The 12,172-nt window shown below is 41.2% G+C and overlaps 1 protein-coding gene across 1 annotated transcript; it reads left to right on the top strand.

Moving 5' to 3' along the window:
• The first annotated feature begins 8,218 nt into the window (after window positions 1–8,218).
• On the top strand, window positions 8,219–10,743 carry foxa2 (forkhead box A2). Its single transcript, XM_067480645.1, has 2 exons — window positions 8,219–8,581; window positions 9,118–10,743. Exons 1-2 carry the CDS (start codon window positions 8,510–8,512, stop codon window positions 10,291–10,293), a joined length of 1,248 nt encoding a protein of 415 aa, XP_067336746.1. The 5' UTR covers window positions 8,219–8,509; the 3' UTR covers window positions 10,294–10,743.
• The last annotated feature ends 1,429 nt before the right edge of the window (window positions 10,744–12,172 follow it).

Genomic DNA, 12,172 nt, shown 5'->3' with positions numbered 1-12,172 from the left:
TTAAATGTTAATGTTTACCCTTTCATCACGGTGCATTTGTTGCACTTTGCAATGTTTTTTTAAATGTACATACTTGAATTCAAGACTGTTTTACGCATTATGAGCTGATACTGTCAAAGACTTTTGAATCAACTGTAGTAACAATTTCTAAGGTCCATGTAGGATTTATATGAATAAAGGCTGTGCTATCAGTTGTGTGTCAGAAATAACAACTGCTGAAGGATCAGAGACAGTGATCCATCCTTGTTGCCCCGATCTTTGGGTCTGTGTATATTAGTCGAGCAGCTTTGCCTGGTAGCTTCTCCACAGGTCTCTCATCACTCCAAGGGGAAGTCTGTGTGTCACGCTTCCTTGTCTACCCCCCACTCCCCATGCACGACTACCACCTCTTCTCAGCATCCTCCATTCCTTCGTTTCTCCTCTCTACTCCATGCTGGGTATCCATGGGCTCTAGACCAAACAAGCAAACAAACAGAACAACAGAAAAACCCATCATCCAGACAATGTTGGCCTGGGCTTGGGGGAGAGATGGGGAGAGATCTTGTTTGCTTTCTGGCCCAGTTCTATTTCACTGTGATGGCAGAGAAGGCCTCCAAGGACACGACTACCCACACTTCTGTTTGACTTCCAGGGGGAGACCAAGGTGGTCCTCATTCTGCACTGACACGTCACCTTCCAACCCAATACACAGCTGGCTGCATCCATGGGCCTGTAGCCTTTACCTAAGCCGACCCTGTACCCGTTAGTTGCGGTCCTGGCCTTTATGTGAGGGACTTGTAGTGTTGTGCCATTCAGCTGGTGGCTTTTTCTCCTCACATAGCTGTCTTTCAGTCATGACCAGTAAATAGCGATTCATTGAATTACTTAAAGCAGTCATCTCATATATATATATATATATATATATATATATATATATATATGATACTACACTACACTGTCAGTAAATATTGACTGTGACAAAGAATGTAAAACACAAATTTCTGTCCTACAAAAACCTAAACATTTACAGTTATTGTATACTTGGGCTTTTCCCCCTCTGTGTAAGTGACTACACTTTCTGTGTCCTTGAAGAAGGGCACTAATCCCCTGAAGCACTCTATCACCAATCTCTAATAGCAAACAATATATTTTACCTATCTGTTTTTCCAGATTAAGACCTGGGTGACAACTGAATGCAACATTAGAGGGCATTTATGCCTTAATCGTATATGTATTGCAGACAGAAGTGTCTCAAAACATAAGAAGTGCTGGACAGGATCAGCTTTCAGTTGCCCTGCGTGTAAACCAATTGCCCAGTGGCATAAACCAAGTGAGTCCTTTCCTGGGAATTTTAAGTGATCTGAAAATGGATTTGTTTGTGAAAATATTGTGTATTGCAGAGAAAAGGCGGACATGTGTGGTTGCTGGTTGGCATATCAACTCATTATTTTCTTGTAAAAGCCATCATGCAGAGAAGAAATGAAAGCTAGAGATGGGTTTCTAGTCTGGGAAAATGCAGATGAGCTATATAGGTATGTTTGATTAGCTGACTCCAGCTGTGCCCGGAGAATTCCCCTGGCCTATCCTGAGGACCAGTTGCTGTGTGAGGCCACATGTTCTCCTGTTGCAAAGCAGGCGGGTGCAATACACAAGCCCCTCTCCCCCCGAAAGGCCTGGCCATTGAACTCTCAGGCAAGTGGCAATATTTGCTCACCTGAAATACACACATGTTGCCAATTGGGTTTGGGGTGGGCTCAGGGTCTGGGGAAGGACCCCTTGATGCAGCTGTGGCCTGGAGAAAGACCAGACCAGGAAGTTTTGTGGCTGGAGAAGGGTGGGGGCTGTCTTGGTGGGGGGCTGTTTCGCGGTGACTACACTATTGTGTCTTAAAGGAGGCAGGGACTGTATTTGTTCAAAACTGCAGGAGGCTGATGAGGTGCTAATCTGTTGAGTGGCCGTGTCATTGGGGCCCTGTTCCCAATAGCCTGTTAGCTGTCAGTGCCTGTAAAAAAGGCAGAATTTACGGGCCTCAGGCCAGGACTCAGCCGTTGGTGTCCACGGGTAAGCAAACACAGATTGGACACTTATGTTGTTGCTCTGGTAGGACAGGCTTTACCACCAGGCTCCTGGGGTGACACGTAGGCAGCCCTTTTTCAGCCCTCTTCATGTCAGCCCCCTCTGTGCTCCTCTGCAAACACTACAAATTAGCCATCTGCATATGGATGGGCTCTCAGTCCATACAGGAAGGAGACAACTCCCTGGTAGAGTGAAGGAGATATAGGCTGTACTAGACCTGATATAAATTCTCCACCATCACCTTTTAATTTCTGTCCTCATGCATATGAAACAAAGGCAGCACATTCAGGCACAGGGATTTTAGATATGCCAGCAGCACGTCTCTGCTCAAGAGAGTGTGAGATTTTGTTGAATGGTGCTTTAAAGCGAAGGACCGAAGTGATGATAATAATGAAAGCACAGAGCTGTCCAGTTGTCTGAGATGGGTCAGTAGTCAGAGGTAATCCCAAACTTGAATTTCTCTATCAGCCTGGAATACAGATAAGACAGCAGCAGATATGAACCTCACTCAGTGACTGAGTGAAGGACTGATGGAAAAAGGAAATAGCCCAAAAGCCTCTCTCAGATGTGGAGTAGAGATGTGTGAGAAAGGTTGTCTGTGTGTGTGTGTGTGTGTGTGTGTGTGTGTGTGTGTGTGTGTGTGTGTGTGTGTGTGTGTGTTTTGCAAGAGGTGCCTCAGAGATGAGTTGAACCCAGCAGATTTGAACAAATTGAGCATTGTGATCATCAGTAGATACTGAGTGGGAAAACTCTTGATTCTGCCCATATTTTATACCTCTGCAGCAATTCTAAACTAGATCAAAATAGTCAGTTATTAATTTAGCTGTCATTTTATGCCAATGTCCCTCGAGTCAGTTAGAATTAGAAAGACCATTACATTTACACAACTTTTTAATCATCCGTTCAGGTTTGCCCTCTTGTCCACGCTGACAGGGAGCTGACAGCGTGGTGGCTGACTGTGGAAAGTACCAGCTCATAATGGATTATGGCATGGGCTTGATTGTAGTGATATTTAGACACAGAGCTTCCCATGGGAGCCTGGCACTTTAATTAACATAGCACTACTGGCCCCCCTCCTCTTTTAATTGCCTTGAGTCTGTGATTAAATGTGTATTGACTCTGCAGTTGGTCCACTAATGAATAACAATGTGCTGATTTGCTGATATTAAATCTTTTGCTGCTAATACACATCCATGGTTCCTAAAACTTTCAGTTAGATAATACAAGAACCCATACTATGTAACCAGCTTCATGTCAAAATGAGGGCAAATACACTATGGGACATAAATAATCTATGTGAACTATTGAGTTTCTTTGTCTTTTTTATGTCATTTTTATATATCTCGTTTTAAATCTTATTAATCATCTGCATGATTTTATTTCAAATATATATTTGAATATTTGTAATAATTAAAATGATAATGACTAATTTAAAAATCAATAAAGAGAAATCTTAGCCGTTAAAAAACAACATGTTTGATTGCCTGCTACTTTGACAGATGGGTTAATGGGTTCTGTTGGCAACAGAGCAGTTACTATTGTGCATATTTCATTAATAAGTGCTTATTAGTGTGTCTCATTTTTAAATGACCCACCATGACTATTGTTATTAATGTCAATAAATAGTTAAAAATGACTAGTCAAGGGATTTACTCAACCTGGCAATACAAATGTTGGTCTCATTAATGGGGCAAGACTAATCAATAAAGCATTATTAAATAATTTATTTGTGATTAATAAAGCCATTAGTTTTAATTTTAAAAAAACATATAAATTGGTACCTTTATTGGAGGAATTCAAAGCTTAATATTATCACATGAGCTCTTAAAGCTGCTGAGTTAGTGCACAAACCTTCTTTAGTGTCATCTGATCTGTGCATCTCTTGGGATCCCAGCTTCCTCTTTTCTACTCCTGTGGTCTAATAGATAAACTGTCACCTTGTTTGATAAATGAAGGGCAGTGGTCAACATTTAGAGCTTTAACATGACAAGAGACAAGTATTGAATCTGCAATGCCCTGGATACAGTCAACATAAAACATATCGAATGGCATTCCACCCCACATTCCTGTCAGTATCAAAAGGTGCTTATTTGAGGATATCCTTAGTGCGTTTACGCCTGTGTTTGCGCCCTGACCCACTGGGGCCAGTGCAATAACGTTGGACTCCCTCCCACTGCATCTCGCTGCAATGACCACTCTCAGTTTTTATTTAGCTGGGTTGTGTGCCTTCCCAGTCCAGCCGCTTTTCAGATTCATTTCCAGGTAAACACAGTGTGGCCAGCCACAAACCTGCAGCCAACAGGCGTTGTCACAGCTGTGGCAGATAATGGCAAGTCCAAACGTCAGCCCGGCTCTGGAATGTTTATTGTCACCACATGCAAGTTGGCAGCAAACATTTTTTTCCATCACTTTCTAAGAAGAATTCTCCCTTGGTATTAATTTTATTTTGATGAATTACATGCTTAACCCTTTGCACAGCGCTGTTTGGTGTGACCCGCTGGGCTCAGAAGGAAACAACGGCACATTCTTAAGTGAATCTTTTAATTTGGAAAAAAAAATCCTTACGTTGAAAGGTGAAACTTAAGTTAACACATTCCTGCCAATAACTCCTTGGAGTTTAAAGGAATGCCCCAAGGGTTCCGCCTTCCTCTCAAGACTAAGGGAGCTCCCTCTTTCCATCCACCTGCACTACACTCGGACACAACGTCCCAGCCACTCAACAACATCTTTACCAGAAAACTAGACTTTGTGGTGGCATTTGAAGGTGCTGTGCTTTCACTTCTTTAACTGGCTCATGAAACATTTATCACTTTGTATTTGCCCTGGTCATAACCAATAAAGCAGTGATGCCTGAATGTGTGAAATGTAACACTGATCACCAAGGAGGCTAATTGATCAACAAAGTGGCAAAATTACCCTTGAGTGAGAAAAGATGGAAGGCAAGACACTGAATAAGAACAATGTGTTCTGTGTACTATTTATTGTTTTTGAATGGTTCTCATAAGAGCAAGCAAATTGAATCCTTTTGTCATTGCCAGTGTCTGCACGGAGTCATGATCACATGAAATTGGAGCAGAAAAATACAGAACTGAACTGAGAACTAAGTGAAACGGAAGTTAATGTTGAACATGTAATGATTGTAAAGCTGTAAGAATCACAGATCTCCAAACAACATGATAAGCTAGTATTCAAATGCTGATTAACAAAATCAAATCAAATTAAATATTTTTAATTAGAATGGACTGTATTCATCACCTGTACACAACTTTCCAGAAGCGGAATAACATTTTTTCCATATAACATGACCATAATAAATTCATAAGAGGACTCATTCTAATTCATAAGAGGTTTTATATATATAAAAAATATCACCTATATACCACCAGTGCAAAAAATAAAATGGCATGTTTGTAGATGTGTTTTTTTTATTTTTTTTTATTATTGTAACTTTGTATCAGTTGCAGAAATGCTAATTTAATATTTTATCATACACCAACAACTGATCAGCCCAGCTACAGTAGATTTGGGTATAATACAATAAAGTTGAATATTTCAGCAACTCTCACTTCAATGCCATCATCACTGTTTCAGAACATTTGTGGCTTAGTGGGTCAATTGTTTATACAATTTATGTGAATGTTGTAATTGCAAATACAGATGAAGGAAATTTAAATATCGTCTCTTGAAGGCCACACTACTGATAGCTTCACCATCTTGTGTGTACTCTGCTAACACTCGGCTGTTTCATTAGGTGACGTTCTGTTGCATTGTGTAAAACAATTTCAGTTGGAACATGAAATAGTGAAAAGAACAACACTCTAACAACTCTGCTATGACAATTTATCAAATTGACAAGTCCAACAGAAATGGGCTGAGTAACAGTACTTTAGAGTACATTCCAACTTTCTTGTACCCAATGTAAAACGGCAGTGAGGCCAAATGTTGTTTTTGGATGTACCTGTGATAAGAGGACACTCAGTGTAGTAGTGCACACTCATTACACCAGTGCTTAAATACGTAAAACATGCAAAACAGTGTGATAGAACAATTGGAAATGGAGCCAGATGAAGATTTTGTTTTTGACTAAATCCAAAATGTGACCTTCACCCATGTGAGACGACTCTGGCAGGTTGATTATTAACTCTGGATTTAGCAATGTGTCTCATTGAGGAACATAATGTCATGCAGGTCAGGGAACATTTTAGAAAATTGGGGGTTTTGTCTGTACCTTTAACATAAAATGTTTAATATTTCAAGCCATATAAACTAAATTTATACGTTATAGCTTAGAGGCAGTTAAAACATTTTCAGTCAATAGAGATTTTGGTCACTGTAACCAACCAAAGTTTTTGTGATATGTACATATAGGTGTAAACAATTCTGTGCACCACAAAAACCTAATATCTTTTTAAGATTTGCATTAAAAATATAAAGTTTCTGTCATTATTCATGAATGTGCTACACACATATGTAGAAATGAATAGTTTATCAGGTTAACTAGTGTGCAGCCCTACACAACTGAAAGGCCTATAAAAACATTTAAATGATCTCAGTAACTGTGAACACAAAACGATAATTGTGCTTATATTTGTCATCATTATGTGAATACAGTCGTTTTTAAATTATTAGAAAGAAAAAGTCCTAAATTGCCGGCGTCGAGCCGGGGAAGCACAGATTTGACCATCTCCAGCGCCCCGCCGGTGCAATCCCTAGTCCTCAAACACACACACACAGCTTTTTCTCATGATCTCATTTCCAAGTTAAGCAGTCTCTGTTAGTCCCTCGTCAACACGACAGGTTTACTCGCCTTTACTAATGGGGCTCTATACTGATAGTTATGCTCTTGCGTAAATATGCAGTCAAATAGATGTACAACTACTGACACGTGGCTGGCACCGGACTTACAGCCTCACCTTGATGTTTGTGTCATACAAATACTGTACAGAGAATTAAGGACCCTCCACGAAACATACCTTTCTAGTGTGATATGTGACGGTGGATTAAAACATACCATTAAACGAAGTCAGGGCGTTTCAAAAACCACAGTGAGCAAAAATCTGTCTACCTGTAGTGCTGTGCGCACTAAACATTGACACAAGCAATATAAACTGTTTATTCGTTATTATTCAGCAAATAAACTTGAGCGTAATTAGGTTTGTTTCTAAACCTTAATTATTCATCGTGGCTTCAGTTGATTCGTATCAATTTATTATCAAAAAACATTTTACGCACATTACACTGATTGTGAAACATTTCACGGACATTTGATTTCCCAGAACTGCGGCTCCATGTGCCCCAAACAACGACACTAGTAGGTGAGAGTAACCGAGAGATGGCGCTGTGAAGCTATGCCTGGCATATTCAACACTAATTAATACATTTAGAAACTGTAATTCGACCATCAATCCAGGTTGGTGAAACAGAACAAAATCCCCCCATTTAAAAATACTTGTGAAATTGTTTAAATCACTTGAGTACACTTTGATGGTGGTATTGGAAAGCAGCAGCTATTTCTATCCGACTTGATAATACATCTGGGAAAATGTAATGATATTAAGAGGGTTTTTTTGAATATTAGTAATTCTCCTCTGGAACATCTGGGTCGACCACAGTAGTGGTGTGCACAGCCACAAGCAGTCTTGTAGGCAAACATAAGCCATTAGATCAATATTCTCTGCAGGTTAATACTCCAGGCGTTTAAAAAAATAATATTAGAGCCCTAATATTTTTTAAGAGCAGCTCTTTGAGTACCCTTTTGCGTGGAATATGTCTTGATCTAGCACCGGCTGTATAACACAGTTATTATTTAATAGATTCATCTGTCAGATGCATTTCTATATATACCAGTTTAACGTTATAAAACTGTGTTGTTGTTATTGGGGGGAAAAGTGAACAGTAATATATGGTCTTAAGCTATAAATCCATTGAACACAACGCAATAAAATGAATTATGATTTTAGCTTAGTTGAAGTGGGATGAGCACGTTGGAGGATGTGCGCAATGAAAAGCACACCAAGGAAGAGCGCCAAACATCCCTTTTATAGCTCTTTTTTTCCAGCCATAATACAATAAGATTAGTTTATAATGAAGCTTTTCATATGAAACTGTTCTTTTCATTCGGCGCAGGTGTACAATTGGGGTGGGGGTTGGAAGCTTGAGGAGTCTCACGCCTAGGTGCGAGGAGATTATTCAAATAGGGCCCATAGAAGTAGGGATTGGAGGCTTGCCTAGCGCACAGAGCTATATCACAGCGTTTACAGGCAGCACGGAGCGTCATTTGAACTCCACTCACTGACAGACGCATTTCACGGCTGGCTCCATAACACACACATGCACCAGCTCTTGACGAAGGGACACACCGACGACCCAAATACACTCAGTGGTCCCCAGTTACCTGCTATTAGAGAGACTTTTGGCTTTTCCTCTACTGGGAGACGCTTTGTTAAAGTCCTCCATGATGCTTGGAGCAGTTAAAATGGAAGGACACGAACACACCGACTGGAGCACCTACTACGGAGAGCCTGAGGTGGGTACCTTAAATATATATTTTTTTCCGTCTAAAGCCGATCCCATTTTATACAACTCAATATTAGCCCTGAGATAATATTAACTTTGTGATCAAATATTGACTTGAGGCGCCTCCAAATCCTCCCCCATCTCCACGCAGCGCACTATCCCAACAAAGTTGCTTGACATGTAGGGTTTGATTTTGGTGAGATTGACTCAAATATTTGTGTTGCAATCGCTATTTTGTGTGTGATCACAGTCCTATTAGGTGTCAACAATTTTTTGATGATCCAACTCAATTTACCTGCCATGTAGACTTCCACATATGAAGCTGTGATTTTGACTTCAAAATTTCACACACACACATTTCAAGCTTTACGAGCCGCCTCTCATTTAAAAGAAGCTTTTAGTTTGATATGATTTTGAATAGACAATTTTGTGCTTTAATTGGGCTTAAGAAAAACTAGCTCTATGTGGTACAGTTAGACTGAATTTCTTCCGCTGTAATGTTTGTGCCAGATGAACCTGATGAGTGCCTCTTTCCCTCTCTGACAGTGTTACACCTCGGTTGGCAACATGAACACGGGCCTGGGAATGAACTCTATGAATACCTACATGAGCATGTCCGGCATGAGCACCACCGCCAACATGACGGCCAACTCCATGAACATGTCATACGTCAACACGGGCATGAGTCCCTCTATGACCGGCATGTCGCCAGGCACCGGAGCCATGAACGGAATGGGCGCGGGCATGACGGCAATGAGCGCCGCCCTGAGCCCCAGCATGAGTCCCATGACCGCACAGCCTGCGTCTATGAACGCACTGACATCTTACACCAACATGAACGCCATGAGCCCCATTTACGGACAGTCTAACATCAACAGGTCCAGGGACCCTAAGACTTACCGCAGGAGCTACACGCACGCCAAACCTCCGTATTCCTACATTTCTCTCATCACCATGGCCATCCAGCAGTCTCCCAGTAAGATGCTGACACTGGCCGAGATCTACCAGTGGATAATGGACCTCTTCCCTTTTTACCGACAGAACCAGCAGCGCTGGCAGAACTCCATTCGCCACTCTTTGTCGTTCAATGATTGTTTCATCAAAGTGCCCAGATCGCCGGATAAACCCGGAAAAGGCTCCTTTTGGACTCTCCATCCAGACTCTGGGAACATGTTTGAGAACGGCTGCTACCTGAGGAGGCAGAAGCGCTTCAAGTGCGACAAGAAGATGACCATGAAGGACACTGGTCGCAAATCGGGAGACGGCGGCTCCTCCAACAGCAGCTCTGAGAGCTGCAACGGCAACGAGTCCCCGCACTCCAACTCCTCCTCGGGCGAGCACAAAAGGTCTCTGTCGGACATGAAGACGAGCCAGGCCCTGAGCCCGGAGCACGCCGCAGCTTCTCCGGTGTCACAGGGGCAGCACCTCATGTCTCAGCATCACTCGGTCCTGGCGCACGAGGCTCACTTGAAGCCGGAGCACCACTACTCCTTCAACCACCCGTTCTCCATCAATAACCTCATGTCGTCGGAGCAGCAGCATCACAAAATGGACCTAAAGACTTACGAGCAGGTGATGCATTACTCCGGCTATGGCTCCCCCATGACAGGGGCTCTTTCCATGGGCTCCATGGCGGGGAAAGCCGGTCTGGATTCTTCAACCATACCCGACACAAGTTACTACCAAGGCGTCTATTCCAGGCCAATTATGAACTCATCATAAATTCTTACCCCCCTCCATCCGACGTGGACTTTGTTCCCCTTCAATTTGTACATTTGTAAAAAAAAATAAATAAATAAATATAGAGTTTGTGTACAATATGTATTTCAGATATTTTTGACGTTTCCCACCGTTTTAGTTGTCTAGTTTGTTAGTAGCCTAATTATTTTGAGAAAGGATGTTGATAATAATAATGATAATAATAATTAGAAGTAAAGATAATGTGACACGAGATCTGTTCAGAAGTCGGCTTCAGGAATGGACCCCAAAGACATACAACAACCTGCTGTAAAATAGCCTGTCTGCGTAACTGGATTCCTAAATGAATTTAAATGCCTCGCAGGATTTCTTCAATCATTTGTGTAATTCCTATTTATGGCTTGTATATGTGTATTCTTGTAGTGACAAGAACAGAATCTATATTAAAGTGTTATTGGTTTCGTTTTCTGAAAATGGCAGCGTTTGATTATTATTATTACTATTATAATTATTATTATTATTATTATGATTAGATTAATGTCATCTATAGTATAAATGTTAACAGCAGTATTGTTCTACAGAAGGTGGACTTTAAAATAAATGAGAAAAATTAAAATTAAATAAGAAATATACATGGACATTACATTTGTAACACATACATACATTTGTTGTAGGCAAATATTTTTTTCGTCCTTTCAGATTATTCTGTGAATTCACATTAATATTATTATTTTTATTTGGTTGACATTATTTACACATACAAATACCGAAAACATTTTAAATAGGAGCAGAAGGTTATTGTTAACCTATTTTACTAACAATCCATGTTAATGTATAACACATATTTAAAAATATTACGTTTTTTTTAGTAAATAATTCGCTCATGTGCAAATACAAAAAGGCACATATTTTTTGGGGCAGGGATTATTAGCTTTGCAGGACAACGCTGAGCACAATGCTTTCAATTTGTCATTCAGAAAATGTAAACAAAACAAACACACGCTTATTAATCCCAAACACAAACTGGGATATTTATGGGGGAAACGTTTATCCAGCGCTTCAACCACTTTGTAATTTTTTTTAGACTTGCAGTGATGAAGAAGACAACCCTGCTGGGAAGCAGTATAAGAAGGCACACTGAACAAAATGCACATTCTACACCAAAAGAAAAAGAGGCTTTTCTGCTGAGACTGTCATCACGTTCTCAAACCAGAGAATGAAGATTCTGCTGCTGAAAGCTTGCACGCACAGGAAGACGTGCTCAAATAACAATAAATCAGCCATTAAAATTCCCACACATACACCGAGACACTTATGATTCAAACTGCCACTCAAACACCATGCCTGCCTGCCAGTCACCCAGGTTGATCCCAACAAACACACACACACACACACACGCGCGCGCGCGCACACACACAGCGTTTCTCTCTTTCTGTCTCCCTCTCTCACATACACACTGCAAAGTTTAGATCAGTGAATAAGATTAAGTGTCATTGTCACATAAAACCGCGTCCCGTGGCGCAGGAGAATAGTTGCTGGAAAATGGGGATGATTTGGGAACAGAGACGCCTGAATGTGCTGCTCTAACTTCTCTCCCTACAATCTGGGGGTCCATTGTCTACTCCCTATTTTTAAAGTAGTTGGAACCTCCCCTCTTGTTATATAAGATAGGCTCCTTGTCGTCCAAATGAATCGGGACCCCCACCCCCACCTACCCACCCACCCTCTTCCTCCTGTCTGTTCTTCCCTGCTGAGCTCAAATCCAAGGCCAGAGGAGTTTAGGGACATTTCTGTTCCCCTTATACCCGAACGACACCCTTCGGCTTCTAAACACGTAGGGCCTAAAGTGTGCTTCTACTCTCCAGACCCTCTTTACAGATCGTACTTTAAACAGCGTGATCTG

This window comes from Channa argus, chromosome 16 (genome assembly GCF_033026475.1).
Source record: "Channa argus isolate prfri chromosome 16, Channa argus male v1.0, whole genome shotgun sequence".
Classification (NCBI taxonomy): Eukaryota; Metazoa; Chordata; class Actinopteri; order Anabantiformes; family Channidae; genus Channa; species Channa argus.
This window is presented reverse-complemented; position numbering and strand designations above follow the sequence as displayed.

What these genes read in the sequence shown, in the direction of transcription:
- foxa2 (XM_067480645.1), top strand. Translation starts at nt 8,510, where the DNA reads ATGATGCTTGGAGCAGTTAAAATGGAAGGACACGAACACACCGACTGG. An exon ending in CCTACTACGGAGAGCCTGAG is followed by an intron (nt 8,582 to 9,117) that starts GTGGGTACCTTA and finishes CCTCTCTGACAG; the next exon opens with TGTTACACCTCGGTTGGCAA.